The sequence below is a fragment of the Oncorhynchus tshawytscha genome, linkage group LG13 (assembly GCF_018296145.1).
Source record: "Oncorhynchus tshawytscha isolate Ot180627B linkage group LG13, Otsh_v2.0, whole genome shotgun sequence".
Taxonomy (NCBI): domain Eukaryota; kingdom Metazoa; phylum Chordata; class Actinopteri; order Salmoniformes; family Salmonidae; genus Oncorhynchus; species Oncorhynchus tshawytscha.
In genome coordinates, this window is record NC_056441.1 from 31,243,577 (window position 1) to 31,261,064 (window position 17,488).

Genomic DNA, 17,488 nt, shown 5'->3' on the forward strand with positions numbered 1-17,488 from the left:
ATTCAGCTATCTAGTCATGTAATTCTATGATGTGTGAAATAAAGTTTATGAGCAAGTATTGTCGGGAGGCAATTATACATTCTGTTAATACCAGGTAGTCGTATGGGGCAGCATCCAGGAAAAACTCTGAGCCCTACAATACGAGTCTGGTTAAAAGGTATTGGCTAAGGATTGCTATGTCACCGCCAGAATTTAAATGTAAAACATTAATTCCTATGATTCATTAGTTTCAGCACGTGATTCTGAAACACTGCCTACTATTGACAGGAGTGTCAGTCTGGCTGGACTGATTTTCCTCTGGTAACTTGACTTTTAATAATGTTTGGCGCTGGGATGAAATTGCCATGAATGCTATAGTCCCTGGGGATATTATTATGTATTGCTCGCTCAGTCTGCACACTGAAACTGATTCTTGTGCACTTAGTAGCCATTGGCTGTAATTAGGAAAATATACAGATGAGATCAATTTTGCAAGTTTTGGTCACCCTGACGAGGGTAGTTTGACGGAAAGCTTGGTACAATAAAGATACATTTGCATTGATATTAAATGTACACTGAACACAAATATAAACGCAACATGTAAAGTGTTGGTCCCATGTTTAATAAGCTGAAAAAAAAAAAAAAAATAAATAAATATATATATATATATATTTTTTTTAAATCGCAGAAATGTTCCATAAGCACAAAAAGCTTATTTCGCTCAAATGCTGTGAACAAATTTGTTTACATCCCTATTAGTAAGCATTTATCCTTTGCCACGATAATTCATCCACCTGACCAGGTGTGGCATATCAAGAAACTGATTAAACAGCATGATCATTACGTAGCGCAGTGGTCTAGGGCGATGCTAGGCTCCGACACATTGGTGCGGCTGGCTTCCGGGTTGGATGGGCGCTGTGTTAAGAAGCAGTGGTTGGGTTTCGGAGGACGCATGGCTTTCGACCTTCGTCTCTTCCGAGCCCGTACGGGAGTTGTAGCGATGAGACAAGATAGTAACTACTAACAATTGGATACCATGAAATGTAAAAATAAATACAAACAAAAGCAGCATGATCATTACACAAGTGCACCTTGTCCTGGGGACAATAAAAGGCCACATCAGTGGGGTGTCACACAACCCCACAGATGTCCCCAGTTGAGGGAGCGTGCAATTGGCAGGAATGTCCACCAGAGCTGTTGCCAAAGAATTTAAATGTACATTTTTTCTACCATAAGCCATGTAGTTTTAGAGAATTTGGCAGTACGTCCAACCGACCTAACAATCACGTGTAACCACGCCAGCCCAGGACCTCTACGTCCAGCTTCTTCACCTGCGGGATCATCTGAGGGGTGGAGGAGATGCTGAGGAGTATTTCTGTCGGGAAAAACGTATTCTGATTGGCGGCTCCCCTCATCAGCCATTTGAAATCAATAGATTAGAGACTAATTAATTTATTTCAATTGATTTATTTCCTTATATGAACCTTAACTCTGTAAAATCTTAATAATTGTTGCATGTTGCGTTTATATTGTTCAGTATAGGAATTTTCCCCCGGTATCTTTAGCAGCTTGGTTGGGTATGCAGCTGACTTTCACACAAACTGTATACAAGTTTTGAATATTGGCAAAGTTAACGCTAAACACTCAGTGGGCAGTTTATTAGGTACACCCATCTAGTACCAGGTTGGAACCATCTTTGCCCAGAGAACAGCCAGAAATATTTGGGGCATGGAAATGTTGCTCAATTGGTATCAAGGGACCTAACGAGTGCAAGGAAAACATTTCCCACACCAGCAGCATGTACCATTGACAGCAGGCAGGATGGGGCCATGTACTCATGCTGCTTACGTCAAATCCTTACTCTGTCATCAGCATGACGCAACAGGAACCAGGATTTATCGGACCAGGCAATGTTTTTCCACTCCTCAATTGTCTACTGTTGGTGATCGCGTGCCCACTGGAGCAGTTTCCTCTTGTTTTTAGCTGATAGGAGTGGAACCCAGCATGGTCATCTGCTGCAATAGCCCAGCCGTGACAAGGACCAACAAGAGATGCCATTCTGCACATCCCTGTTGTACTGCAACATTATTTGCCTGTTTGTGGCCCCGCTGTTAGCTTGCACGATTTTTGCTATTCTCCTTCGACCTCTCATCAACAAGCGGTTTTCACCCACAGGACAACCGCTGACCAGAAGTTTTTTGTTTGTCACACAACTCTCGGTAAACCCTAGACACTGTCGTGCGTGAAAAGCCCAAGAGGCTGACCATTTCTGAGATACTGGAAGTGGCACGCCTGACACAGATGATCACACTACGCTCAAAGTCACTTAGGTCACTCGCTTTGCCCATTCAACAGGAACTGAATGCCTCACTGCCGTCTGCCTGCTTTATACAGCAAGCAACGGCCACGTGACTCTCTGTCTATAGGAGCTAACAAATTTCATGAACGTGGTGAGTGTACATCAACAATTCATTCAATGTGATGCATAGGTCCCAAAGAAAAAGGTTCCATAAAGAAAGGCAGCAGGTAACCAGTCAGGCAGGACCTCTTTAGACTGGCAATAATGGTAAGAAACTGGCAGGACTTCATTAATTATGATATTCACCATGAGCATTTTTGGCAATAAGTATTCTGTCTCCATCTTTTTTTCCTCTCCTGTGTATATTTCTGTCACACACCCAGACCTCAACCCTTGCACCTCTTCTTCTCTCCCTTACTTCATTGTATGTTTAGGTTTTGTCTGGCTCTATTTAATGAAATCTAAATCATCTTGATGGAGTGCTATTGTGCTTCTCCAAGACTCCGATCCCCAAGGGGGCTTGACGGGGCGTCAGGTAGCCTACTGTTCAGAGCGTTGGGCCAGTAACTGAAAGGTTGCTATATCGAATCCCCAAGCTGACAAGGTAAAAACCTGTCATTCTACCCCTGAACAAGGCAGTTAACCCACTGTTCCTAGGCAGTCATTGTAAATAAGAATTTGTTCTTAACTGACTTTCCTGGTTAAATACATTTAAAATAAAATAATAATTGGTGTCACACATTTGTCGCAGCCCTAGCTACTAATCATGGAATTCAGTTAAGTGTAATCAGATGTGTTTGTTAGAGATGTAGCTTAACTGTGACACCAGTAAGGCCCGGAGGAGCAATATTGCTGACCCCATTTTACTCCTCATAACATGCATAAGTGGTAGGGGTTGATTTGAAATTGGCTGCTCAACGAACCTTCAGCTGCCCCTGTGGCAGGCCTAAAGGGCTCGCCAGCTGCTCTTTGCCAGGTGGGTCTCTGTGAGGAGGAGGGGGGTACCAGTAGCCCTTCCACATGGCACCCGATGGTCTCCTCAGCGGCCGCTGTGGTCTTGAGCACATCACTCAGCACCTGTCGGAGGCTCTCGTTAGCCTTACGCAGCAGATTCCTGTGGAAAGAAGAAAATAAACAAAAATATGAAATGTTGGTGGGAGCAAAGATTATGGTCTTTCATTCACTTAAAACAAATATTTTTGTTACGGGTGAGGTTGGCAAGACGCAACTACATATGTACAGTGGCAAGAAAAAGTATGTGAACCCTTTGGAAATACCTGGATTTCTGCATAAATTGATCATAAAATTTGATCTGATCTTTATCTAGGTCACAATAGACAGTCTGCTTAAACTAATAACACACAAACAATTATACGTTTTCATGTCTTTGAGCACACCATGTAGACATTCAAAATGCAGGGTGGAAAGAGTATGTGAAACCTTGGATTTAAAAACCCTCCTTTGGCAGCAATAACCTCAACCGATCGTTTTCTGTAGTTGCTGATCACAATGGTCAGGAGGCATTTTGGACCATTCCTCATTACAAAACTGTTTCAGTTCAGAAATATTCTTGGGATGTCTGGTGTGAACTGCTCTCTTGGGGTCATGCCACAGCATCTCAATTGGGTTGAGGTCAGGAATCTGACTGGGCCACTCCAGAAGGCGTATTTTCTTCTGTTGTTGATTTACTTCTGTGTTTTGGGTTGTTGTCCTGTTGCATCACCCAACTTCTGTTGAGCTTCAATTGGCGGACAGATAGCCTTACATTCTCCTGCAAAATGTCTTGATAAACTTGGGAATTCATCTTACCGTGGACTGATGAACATCAAGGCTTTTAGAGATAATTTTGCAACCCTTTCCAGCTTTATGCAAGTCAACAATTCTTAGGTCTTCTGAGATCTCTGTTGTCCGAGGCATGGTTCAAATCAGGCAATGCTTCTTGTGAATAGAGGTTCTTGTGGTTCCGACTTAGGTATTTATAGTTGTCCACATATTCTAGGTGTCTGGCTAGACTGTAACCTCACCTTTCAGACTCACATTAAGCATCTCCAATCCAAAAGTTAAATCTAGAATCGGCTTCCTATTTCGCAACAAAGCCTTCTACACTCATGCTGCCAAACATACCCTTGTAAAACTGACTATCCTACCGATCCTGGTCTTCGGCGATGTCATTTACAAAATAGCCTCCAACACTACTCAGCAAATTGTATGCAGTCCATCACAGTGCCATCCGTTTTGTCACCAAAGCCCCATATACTGCGACTTGTATGCTCTCGTTGGCTGGTCCTCGCTACAAATTCGTCGACAAACTCACTGGCTCCAAGTCATTGATGTCTTTGCTAGGTACAGCTCCGCCTTATCTCAGCTCACTGGTCACCATAGCAACACCCACCCGTAGCACGCGCTCCAGCAGGTATATTTCACTTGGCATCCCCAAAGCCAACACCTCCTTTGGCTGCCTTTCCTTCCAGTTCTCTGCTGCCAATGACTGGAACAAAATGAAAAAAATGATGATGAATATGATCTCCCTCACTAAATTTAAGTGTCAGCTGTCAGAGCAGCTTACCGATCGCTGCAGCTGTACACAGCCCATCTGTAAATAACCCAGCCAACCAACTACCTACCTCATCCCCATATTTGTTTTTCTGCTCTTTTGCACACCAGTATTTCTACCTGCACATCCTCATCTGCACATATATCACTCCAGTGTAAATTGCTAAATTGCAATTACTTTGGCTCTATTGGCATATTTATTGCCTTACCTCCCCATTTCATTTGCACACACACTGTATACAGATTTTTCTATTTTGTTATTGACTAAGTTTGTTTATCCCATGTGATAACTGTTTTTGTAACACTGTTTTTACTTTTATCTTGGCCAGGTCGCAGTTGTAAATGAGAACTTGTTCTCAACTGGCTTACCTGGTTAAATAAAAGGTGCATTTTTTATTTAAAAATAACTAGAGAATAGCAACATTTTGGGAGTGTTTTCTATAGGGCAACATCTCCAATCTCATTGATTGGACTCCAGGTTAGCTGACTCCTGACTCCAATTAGCTTTTGGAGTAGTCATTAGCCTCGGGGTTCACATACTTTTTCCAACCTACAATGTGAATGTTTAAATTATGTAATCAATATAGACAAGAAAAATACAATAATTTGTGTGTTATTTGTTTAAGCACACTCTGTCTATTGGTGTGACTTAGATGAAGATCAGATCAAATTTTATGACAAACTTTTTCTTGAAACGTGGTGCTTGGTCATATTCACTGCATACATCTCTTTTTGAATACATTTGTGTGTCGAATAATAAAAATAAAGTAGCTAAAATCTTTTAATTTTGCTCCTGCTGAATTAACCCACTTATATAAAAGTATTACATTGTCACAGTCAGTCAAAAACACATCTTATAGTTAAGACATTTTAGTATAGAACGGGTCCCTTGTCCGTCTAACCTTTTATCTGTTTATATAGTGCTTTCGGAAAGTATTCAGACGGACGCCACTCCACTCCACATTTTGTTAAATTACAGCCTTATTCTAAAATTGATTAAATCGTTCCCCTCATCAATCACCACACAATACCCCACAAGAACAATGCAAAAGCAGGTTTAGTATTTTTTGCAAATTCATAAAAAATACAACATTTACTGAAATATCACTTACATAAGTATTCAGACCCTTGACGCATTACTTTGTTGAAATACCTTTGGCAGCGATTACAGCCTTGAGTCTTCTTGGGTATGACGCTACAAGCATGGCACACCTGTATTTGGGGAGTTTCTCCCCTTCTCTGCAGATCCTCTCAAACTCTGTCAGTTTGGATGGGGAGCGTTGCTGGCCAGCTTTTTTCAGGTCGCTCCAGCGATGATTCCTCTGGTTCAAGTCCGTGCTCTGGCCGGGCTACTCAAGGACATTCAGAGACTGGTCCCGAAGCCACTCCTGCGTTGTCTTGGCTGTGAGCTTAGGGTTCGTTGTCCTGTTGGAAGGTGAACCTTCGCCCCAGTCTGAGGTCCTGAGCACTCTGGAGAAGGTTTTCATCAAGGATCTCTGTACTTTGCACCATTCCTCTTTCACTTGATCCTGACTATTCTCCCAAGTCCCTGTCGATGAAAAACATACCCATAGCATGATGCTGCCACCACCATGCTTCACTGTAGGGATGGTGCCAGGTTTCCTTCAGAAGTGACGCTTGGCATTCAGGCCAAAGAGTCTTGGTTTCATCAGACCAGAGAATCTTGTTTCTCATAGTCAGAGTCCTTTGGGTGCCAAGCTGGCTGTCATGTGCCTTTAACTGAGGAGTGGCGTCCGTCTGGCCACTCTACCATAAAGTCCTGATTGGTGGAGTGCTGCAGAGATGGTTGTCCTTCTGGAAGGTTTTCCCATCTCCACATAGAAAGTCAAGAGCTATGTTAGAATGACCAAGTTTTTGGTCGGCACCCTGATTGAAAATAGGAAAACAAAAAGTCTATATACAGTGAGTGCAAATGAGGTAGGATAAGTGAGTTTAGGCAATAAATAGACCATGGTGGCGAAGAAATTACAATATAGAAATTAAACACTGGAATGGTGGATGTGCAGAAGATGAATGTGCAATTAGAGGTACTGGGGTGGAAAGGAGCAAGATAAATAAATAAATACAGTATGGGGATGAGGTAGTTGGATGGGCTGTTCACAGATTGGCTATGTACAGGGATCTGTGAGCTGCTCTGACAGCCGGTGCTTAAAGCTAGTGAGGGAGGTAAGAGTCTCCAGCTTCAGTGATTTTTGCAGTTCATTCCAGTCTTTGGCAGCAGAGAACTGGATTCAAAGGCGGCCAAGGGATGAATTGGCTTCGGGGGTGACCAGTGAGATATACCTGCTGGAGAGTGTGCTACGGGTGGGTGCTGCTATGGTGACCAGTGAGTTGAGAAAAGGCGGGGCTTGACCTAGCAGAGACTTGTCGATGACCTGGAGACAGTGGGTTTGGCGACGAGGGTGAAGTGAGGGCCAGCCAACGAGAGCGTACAGGTCGCAGTGGTGGGTAGTATATGGGGCTTTGGTGACAAAACGGATGGCACTGTGATAGACTGCATCCAAATTGCTGAGTAGCGTGTTGGAGGCTATTTTATAAATGACATCGCAGAAGTCGAGGATCGGTAGGATGGTCAGTTTTACGAGGGTATGTTTGGCAGAATGAGTGAAGGATGCTTTGTTGCGAAATAGGAAGCCGATTCTAGATTTAATTTTGGATTGGAGATGCTTAATGTGAGTCTGGAAGGAGAGTTTACAGTCTAACCAGACACCTAGGTATTTGTAGTTATCCACATATTCTAAGTCAGAGCCATCCAGTAGTGATGCTGGACGGGTGGGCAGGTGCGGGCAGCGAATGGTTGAAGAGCATGCATTTAGTTTTACTTGCATTTAAGAGCAGTTGGAGGCCATGGAAGGAGAGCTGTATGGCATTGAAGCTCGTCTGGAGGTTAGTTAACACAGTTTCCAACGAAGGGCCAGAAGTATACAAAATGGTGTAATCTGCGTAGAGGTGGATCAGAGAATCACCAGCAGCAAGAGCGATATCATTGATGTATACAGACAGAGAAGAGTGTCGGCCTGAGAATTGAACCATGTGGCACCCCCATAGAGACTGCCAGAGGTCCGGACAACAGGCCCTCCAATTTGACACCTGGTAAACTAGTTGAGGCAATCATTTGGAGGATGATCAATGGAAACAGGATGCATCTGAGCTCAATTTCAAGTCTCGTAACAAAGGGTCTGAATACTTAAGTAAATCATGTGTTTTTTTATTTTTAATACATTTGGAAAAAAATCTAAAAAACTGTTTTTGCTTTGTCATTATGGGGGTAGTGTGTGTAGATTGCTAAGGATTAAAAACATGTTTAATCATTTTTAGAATAAGGTTGTAACATAACAAAATATGGACAGAGTCAAGGGGTCTGAATACTTTCCAAAGGCACTGAATGTGGGTATAAAAAAATGAAACAATTTTCTGGTAAAAATGAAACAATAAATGTGCAGAGGTAAAATCATGACACGTGCAGAGGAGTTAATTATGTTCTCTACAATATAAATTAAACTGAAAGTACAGAACATTTCTATCATTCTCTAGTCATACCTCTCAGTAGTGATGACTTGATGATCTGGACAAGAAGAGTCATCCTCTCCATCTTGTGACGAGATATTTCCACCCATAGCCCTCTTCCTCCTGACCTCTTCATCTTTCTCACCTTCCTCTTCTCCCCTCTTCTTCAGTGGATGGACCGGCAGGAGGGAGAAGAACGACAACAGCCCTGTCATTATCACCCGTTTACAGACAAGCACAGACTTTCACACTGTGTTGACGATTCCTGGAAACATGAGACGACGACGGCCAGGCGAGCTGAAGACATGATCATTACATGGAAAGTGGATTCAAATCAGACGAGAGTCGCAGCACGCACCAGTACACACACACACTTACACAAATCCATGGAAGTTAGGGAAACACTAGTATCTTTGTGCTGTTATGGCAACAGGTGCACCAGAATCCAGGGCTGATGCAGGAAGTAGAGTGGCTCCATCTCATGGTGAGGGAACAGAAATGCTGCTCAATCAGATAGAATACTAATCTAAAGATGTTCATGTTGATTCCTAAATGACCACATTGTGTGTACTGGTGAAGGCTGATGAGGTTTCTGCCACAATCTCTTTACCTTTGAGCTTCAATCTTTATATTTCATCATTTGGTTGAGATTTAACAGTTTGACATTTAAATTAGAAACGAAAAGAGTAGGTACTCTTCATGTCATAATAAGTTAGGCTATTATGCAAAGAGCACATAGTCCCAACTGAACATCAGTAAACACAGTCAATAGATTAACAGGATTTAATGTACTGAGGGTATAACATATTAATAACTACACACATCAAGGTGCCAAAAGCGACAGCCATCATGGGCATTCGTGGGCTGGTTGCATAAAAATAGCCTGAAGACATTTCCATTCATCAAAACACATTTCCATTCATCAAACACTGAATAACATTTAGGGATTCTGAAAACAACTCTGAAGAAATTCCAACTAGCACTACTGAGAGTAAGTCTCCATCAAACACAGAAAAACTCACACTCACACTCACATCATCACTATGGATTCTGATGTCTCAACTCTGATGTCTTTTACACTGAGGTGGAAAGTAGCAGAGGTGCAACTGAACTGTAAAATAAAAACATTACCTTTTCTTTCTGTGAGACTCCGCTTTTCACTTGCGCTTTTGCACTTTCCTTCTTTCTATTTGCTTTCCTCTCACTCTCTCCCTCAGAGGAATATCCCATCTGCAATAAAAAAGCAAGTAGCCTTAATTTATTCAATGACCAAAATGATAACATTTACAATAACATAAAATGGCTGTTTGATGCTTCGACTCAAAATGTTAAAACATTTGTGATGCAGTGGCGTGAACACTATGTGGTAGCTAAGCAAACCCCTACCATCGCCTGTGCAAGTTTGTCAAGTTGGTGGTGAATGTCTCTATACATGCAACCTCCTCCCCACACACACACACACACACGGGGGAAAAGTAGCCTAAATGCATGCAAACTTCAGCTATGAACAATAAGGCAATTGCAGTTACAGTTGAAGTCTGAAGTTAACATACACTTCGGTTGGAGTCATTAAAACTTATTTTTCAACCACTCCACACATTTCTTGTTAACAAACTAGTTTTGGCAAGTCGGTTAGGACATTTACTTTATGCATGGTTAGGACATTTACTTTATGCAAGTCATTTTTCAAACAACTGTTTACAGACAGATTATTTCACTGTATCACAATTCCAGTGGGTTAGAAGTTTACATACACCAAGTTGACTGTGCCTTTAAACAGCTTGGAAATTTCCAGGGAATTCTGTCATGGCTTTAGAAGCTTCTGATAGGCTAATCGACAACATTTGACTCAATTGGAGGTGTACCTGTGGATGTATTTCAAGGCCGACCTTCAAACTCAGTGCCGCTTTGCTTGACATCATGGGAATATCTAATGAAATCAGCCAAGACCTCCGAAAAAGAAATGGTATATCTCCACAAGTCTGGTTCATACTTGGGAGCAATTTCCAAATGCCTGAAGGTACCACGTTCATCTGTACAAACAATAGTACGCAAGTATAAACACCATGGGACCATGCAACCGTTATACCGCTCAGGAAGAAGATTAATTCTCCTAGAGATGAACCTACTTTGATGTCGAAAAGTGCAAATCAATCCCAGAAAAACAGCAAAGGACCTTGTGAAGATGCTGGAGGAAACCAGTACAAAAGTATCTATATCCACAGTAAAACAAGTCCTATATCAACATAACCTGAAAGGCCGCTCAGCAAGGAAGAAGTCACTGCTCCAAAACCACCATAAAAAAGCCAGACTGCGGTTTGCAACTGTACATGGGGACAAAGAATGTACTTTTTGGAGAAATGTCCTCTGGTCTGATAGAACTGTTTGGCCATAATGACCATCGTTATGTTTGGAGGAAAACGGGGGAGGCTTGCAAGCCGAAGAACACCATCCCAACCGTGAAGCACGGGGGTGGCAGCATCATGTTGTGGGGGTGCTTTGCTGCAGGAGGGACTGGTACACTTCACAAAATAGATAGCATCATGAGGGAGGAAAGGTATGTGGATATATTGAAGCAACATCTCCAGACATCAGTCAGGAAGTTAAAGCTTGGTTGCAAATGGGTCTTCCAAATGGACAATGACCCCAAGCATAATTCCAAAGTTGTGGCAAAATGGCTTAAGGACAACAAAGTCAAGGTATTGGAGTGGCCATCACAAAGCCCTGACCTCAATCCTATAGAAAATTTGTGGGCAGAACTGAAAAAGCATGTGGGAGCATGGAGGCCTACAAACCTGACTCAGTTACACCAGCTCCATCAGGAGGAATGGGCCAAAATTCACCCAACTTTTTGTGGGAAGCTTGTGGAAGGCTACCCATACTTTCTACAAGGATTAAGTGTCAGGAATTGTTAAATGAGTTTAAATGTAGTTGGCTAAGGTGTATTTAAACTTCCGACTTGTAAACAACTAATTTTCCAAGTCGTCTTCAACATTACAGGATTAGTCTTTAGTGTGTGTTAGGAGGACTCTCGCCACATTATGAACAACCCGGCATCCAATGTCATCATGCAAGTAATGACTAATCATGCAATAAATGTTTTTTGAAAAGCCTGGCGTTGCAAGGGGCGTGTGTGTGTGTGTGTGTCAGCAGCACACCATGAGTGTGGGCAGGACATCCACACAGTGAGCTTTCAAAATAAATGAATATTTAATTCAGCATAAATACTGTATCTCAAGCGTGTAAAACACAGGGCTCGAATGACAGCTCAAGTACTCAGATCATACCACAACGGTGCTTATATTTTCTCCCACACTTATCACTTATGAGGACATAGAATTATCTACTGTAAGCTTTCAGGGAAAGTATTTATTTTACCTTTATTTAACTAGGCAAGTCAGTTAAGAACAAATTCTTATTTTCAATGACGGCCTAGGAACAGTGGGTTAACTGCCTTGTTCAGGGGCAGAACAACAGATTTGTACCTTGTCAGCTCGGGATTTGAATTTGCAACCTTTTGGTTACCAGTCCAACACTAACCACTAGGCTACGCTGCCGCCCCGACCCAAGCACCATTACATTGAGGCTTGCTAGGCCCTTTAGCAATGCCAAAAATCTAAACGAAAAATCACTATGGCATATACTTTTTGGCGTTGCGTTAGTTTGTCTCATACATACTTTTGGTGACAATGCTAGCAAACAGGCTACGGTCTTCCGAATGAAAATAAGCGCCCTGTGGGTGTAGCCAATATTGCAGCCGAGTGAAGCATCTTTGGTTTGACGTCACAGCCTCTTCGAATAGGAACACTGTGGACATGACGTGATAGTAGGCTATGGCTTAGGCTAAAAAAGTATTATGAAAAAGAGCTAGAAGGAGAAGGAGCGAGGGAGACAACGAGTGTAAGGACACAGTGTTATCCTTCAAAAGGCCCCTGAAGGGTTTGTACAAAGCAAACCACACCATGTGAGGTATAATAATATCCCTCCCTAGGCGATCAAGTGATTTAACCCACTAAGTGCTTCTCAATATGAGGAGCAATGGGTTAGATGAGACAATACTTGGCTGGTGAATGAAAATCACTCCACTTCATTTTCAAACTCGTCATTTAACACAGAACTACATTCAGCTTCTACGGAGAGTGGTTTTATGTGGTTAGATTGCATGTTTCGAAGAGCATAAAAACTCATCCAAGTCCTAAGCCTGTGCATCTTAGAAACTAATGCCAACCTCAGTGTCATAACCCCAAATACAAACAATGAACACATGCTACTGTGCAAATCAAATTCTATCTAGAAATCCCCCAATGCTAACCTGCTCAGATCCTGGACCTCTGCGGCGAAGCTGCTCTTTAATCCCATGGAGTTCCGCAGTCCTCTCCTCCAGCTCTTTCTCCAGCCTTTCTTTTTCCTCCACGATCCTCCTCTGCACCTCCTCCAGAGAGATGCCCTTGGTGAGTGAGCTCCTAGGGGTGTGCTGCTCCTCTTCCACCCCTGCCTCGTCCTCCTCGGACTGGGTCTGCATGGCTGAGGTGGTCTCGCGGGCGCTCTTCGTGATTCGGGCCAATTCGCTTTGCTGAGCAAACTCCACCGACATCTGAACTATGACCTAGGAGATATGTGTATGAGCCAATCATAGTGGAATGGTTTAAATGTAATGTTGACAAGTGAAAGGCAAAACATTTTATAATGTATATTTTCAAATAAATTAAAAAATAAATACTGAGCTTCTACAGATTATTTTTCATTTACAAACATTTGTGCTAAAATAATTACGTTATTGATTGTTTGATTATGGCTTTTCAAATCCCCCAGTATTGCTATCTGTAGCGTTAGCTCTAGGCAAATATTGCAATTCTTCAGCCATTCCTGGATCTGTGACCAAAAACGAGCTACATATGAACAATACCAAAATAAATGATCTAATGACTGCCTCCTCACAGCAAAATCTGCAGAGCTGGGAAGATTGTATCCCCCATATATATAACATTCTAGTGATTGCAAGAATTTTGTATAGTAATTTAAATGGAAAAATGTGACGTTTTGAATCAGTCGTTGTTTTGCATATCAATTCATAAACCATGTGCCATGGAATGGTTACATTGAAAATCTCTTCCCAACTATTTTGCAATTTATATGGCACAGCTGTCAGTGTTTTGGTCCTTAAATTAAATTGGTAAATGTTTTTATTTATCACACTTTTCTTTAACCATTTATGTTCTTTAATACAGGGCTGACAAAAGTTCCTTACTTTTTTCCCCTTCTACTTGCCTCTTCCATTTTTCTGGTAATGCTGCAATTAGTTGGTTGTAATTTTGGGTAGAGCAGACATTCCCATATGTCCGTGTTAGCTGCATGTGTAACATAACTCCACCAGTCCTATTTATGATATCATTCACAAAAAGTACACTTTTTTAATTTATTTTTATCAATTAGTATATTTGAGTTTAACCACAATATTTGTTGCATTATTTTTTCTGTCTTTTCAGGTGGATTAAACTGAAATTGCAACCAACTTCTCAGGCTTGTTTTTAAAAAATTACGATATTGGAGATTATTTCCTTTTCAAACAACTGAAAATGAGCAGGTGTAATCTGAATAAAGGGAAAAGGCCATTCTTGAACATAGGATGAGACATTCCTACCAATTTTCTAGAGAACCAGTTTGGATTAAATATAACTTTTCTATGACTGATGCCTTTAGTGAGAGGTCTAATGCTTTAATAATTGCTGCCCTCCGAATTCATATTTGTTATATAAATAGGTCCTTTTAATTTTGTCTGGCTTGCCATTCCAAATAAAATGGAATATTTTTAGTTCATATCATTTAAAAAGCAGGTCAATAGGTGTAGGCAAAACCATAAGCAAACAGGTAAACTGTGATATGACTAAAGAGTTAGTCAGGGGTGGCCAGAAGAGGACTGGCCACCCCACATAGCCTGGTTCCTCTCTAGGTTTCTTCCTAGGTTTTGGCCTTTCTAGGGAGTTTTTCCTAGCCACCGTGCTTCTAAACCTGCATTGCTTGCTGTTTGGGGTTTTAGGCTGGGTTTCTGTACAGCACTTTGAGATATCAACTGATGTACAAAGGGCTATATAAATGCATTTGATTTGATGATTTTTCCACAAAGAGACAGGTATTTTCCTTTCCACGGTAGCAAGATCTTACCTATTTTTGCTAACTTTCTATAAACATTTACTGGAGTAAGATAATTTCTTTATTTTGGGAATTGTAAACTGAGTATTTCCACATCTCCATCAGACCATTTAATTGGTAAAAACTACACAGAAATGTAAAATTTTCATTTTTTTAGTGATCCAATACATAATAATGGTTTTAATCCAGAGAGGATAGCAAAAGTATCTAGATCCTTTATGATGCCGTGGAGAGATTCTAATCGTGGTTTTAAAACAAAACATGAATCATCAGCATACAATGACACCTTAGTTTTTAAGCCACGGCTTTCTAATCCCTTAATATTATTGTTTGATCTAATTTTAACAGCTAACATTTCGATGGCAATAATGTATATATAATATATACAGTGCCTTGCGAAAGTATTCGGCCCCCTTGAACTTTGCGACCTTTTGCCACATTTCAGGCTTCAAACATAAAGATATAAAACTGTATTTTTTTGTGAAGAATCAACAACAAGTGGGACACAATCGTGAAGTGGAACGACATTTATTGGATATTTCAAACTTTTTTAACAAATCAAAAACTGAAAAATTGGGCGTGCAAAATTATTCAGCCCCTTTACTTTCAGTGCAGCAAACTCTCTCCAGAAGTTCAGTGAGGATCTCTGAATGATCCAATGTTGACCTAAATGACTAATAATGATAAATACAATCCACCTGTGTGTAATCAAGTCTCCGTATAAATGCACCTGCACTGTGATAGTCTCAGAGGTCCGTTAAAAGCGCAGAGAGCATCATGAAGAACAAGGCACACACCAGGCAGGTCCGAGATACTGTTGTGAAGAAGTTTAAAGCCGGATTTGGATACAAAAAGATTTCCCAAGCTTTAAACATCCCAAGGAGCACTGTGCAAGCGATAATATTGAAATGGAAGGAGTATCAGACCACTGCAAATCTACCAAGACCTGGCCGTCCCTCTAAACTTTCAGCTCATACAAGGAGAAGACTGATCAGAGATACAGCCAAGAGGCCCATGATCACTCTGGATGAACTGCAGAGATCTACAGCTGAGCTGGGAGACTCTGTCCATAGGACAACAATCAGTCGTATATTGCACAAATCTGGCCTTTATGGAAGAGTGGCAAGAAGAAAGCCATTTCTTAAAGATATCCATAAAAAGTGTTGTTTAAAGTTTGCCACAAGCCACCTGGGAGACACACCAAACATGTGGAAGAAGGTGCTCTGGTCAGATGAAACCAAAATTGAACTTTTAGGCAACAATGCAAAATGTTATGTTTGGCGTAAAAGCAACACAGCGCAAGGCACTGTATATGCCGATAGTGGACAACCTTGTTTTACTCTAGATAGTTTAAAACTTTGAGATGTAGCCATTATTTACTATTTTGAACCTAGGGTTACTACACATAACTTTAACCCATTTTATAAGAGATTACCCAAAATTGAAATATTCTAGGCATTTATATATAAACTCCAGTCGTACTTTATTAAAAGGCTTTTCAAAATCAGCTATGAAAACCAGGCCTCGAGTCCCAGATATTTCATAGTATTCTGTTGTTTCCAGTACATGTCTTATATTAGCTCCAATGTAAAAAAAAAACTTTTTAAAAAACTGTCCGATTAGGATGAAGAATATTTGCCAATACTTTTTTAATTCTATGCACCAAGCATTTTGCTAGGATTTTGCATCACAACACTGAAGTGTAAGAGGTCTCCAATTTCTTAATGGATTGGATCTACCACTTGGGTCCTGTTTCAGTAATAATGATATCAGACCATCTTGTTACGTGTCTGATAATATACCATTTATATAGGAGTGGTTAAAACATGCTAATAATGGTCCTCTAAATATATATATTTCGGTCTTTATATTCCTCCTTTGTAATTTGGCCTGCACATGAGTTTCTCTGTACAGATGTTAATTTTACATTATTATTAGGAAAAAAATCCACACAATTAATTTCAGTTAGTGCATATGGATATGTTTTCTTGCTTTAGTCTTAAGTCATTCGACAAGACCAGTTTTGGTCATACTCTTCAAAGAACAATAGGACCTCAGAGATACAAACACGTCAGGAATGGAGGTCGTTCAGAATACGAAATTGCTCGTCGTTAGGAAATCAAGTTTTTTTTAAACTATGTAGAAAACATGATTTTCATACCTAAGTTTGTCTGTAACCTACAATAACTCTGTTTTTCGGGGAGGTTTATAATTGTCCCTGTTCGGCAGTTAACTTCTTACCTTAGCTATCTCCTCCTCCACCCTGTCCTGATGTCTCCTCTCCTGCACGCCTTGGTCCTCCGTGCTGGGTCCCTCGATATAGCATTTGCTCCCGTTGATGCCCTCCGGGTCCGGCTTCACCTGCAACCGCACGTCCTCCTCTCCTTCCTCCCTCACTCTCTCGCTCTTTTCCTGCACCCTCTCTTCTCTGAGTCTGCTGAGCTCAGCACAGTGTTGTTCCTTCAGCGCTGCCACCTCCTGGTGGTACTTGTGGTAGAGAGCTGTCCTCAGCGTCTGCAGCAGCGCCATCATGCCCATAGACTTGGCTGGCCCGCGTAGCTCCGTGTCCAGACCCACCAACAACGCATCCTCCTCCACCAGCTAGAGACGAGGGGGAGGAGTGGACAAGGAATAGGATGGGGAAAGGATAGACACAGACATAAAAATAAATTAACCAGAGGGAGACGTATATGGAAGAAAAATAGGAGAGGAGGCGAGAAAAATATAGGAATTGAGCAAAAGTCAGGAGAAAAGAGGGAAAGATCCAGAGGCTTTTCAGAGTGTGTGCCCCCTCCCTTCCTCCTCAGCCACCCGCTGGAGAGAAATTCAATGATTCTACTTCCTATGCATTCAAGGCTGAAAGATGCACTGATAAATAGAAGTCAGACATCCTATAGAGTAGAGTTTCAGTTCGGCTAGAGCACCACTACGTCAAGCTACAATGGTAAGTCTTTCCTTTTTCTCTTTTTTTCAGCTATG

General features: G+C 41.4%; 1 protein-coding gene across 6 annotated transcripts in view; it reads right to left on the reverse strand.

Moving 5' to 3' along the window:
• The window catches only part of akap9 (A kinase (PRKA) anchor protein 9), a 160,832-nt gene that overhangs the window by 75,187 nt on the left and 68,157 nt on the right, over positions 1-17,488 (reverse strand). For 5 of the 6 annotated variants that reach the window (XM_024441461.2, XM_024441460.2, XM_024441462.2 and 2 more), the window contains 5 exons: positions 16,751-17,110; positions 12,672-12,965; positions 9,491-9,589; positions 8,393-8,523; positions 3,202-3,392 (listed from right to left, as the gene is read on the reverse strand). In XM_024441461.2, coding sequence (XP_024297229.2) covers positions 3,202-3,392; positions 8,393-8,523; positions 9,491-9,589; positions 12,672-12,965; positions 16,751-17,110 — 1,075 coding nt within the window. The remainder of the gene's footprint in view (positions 1-3,201; positions 3,393-8,392; positions 8,524-9,490; positions 9,590-12,671; positions 12,966-16,750; positions 17,111-17,488) is intronic. The other variant, XM_024441459.2, reaches the window with a different exon arrangement.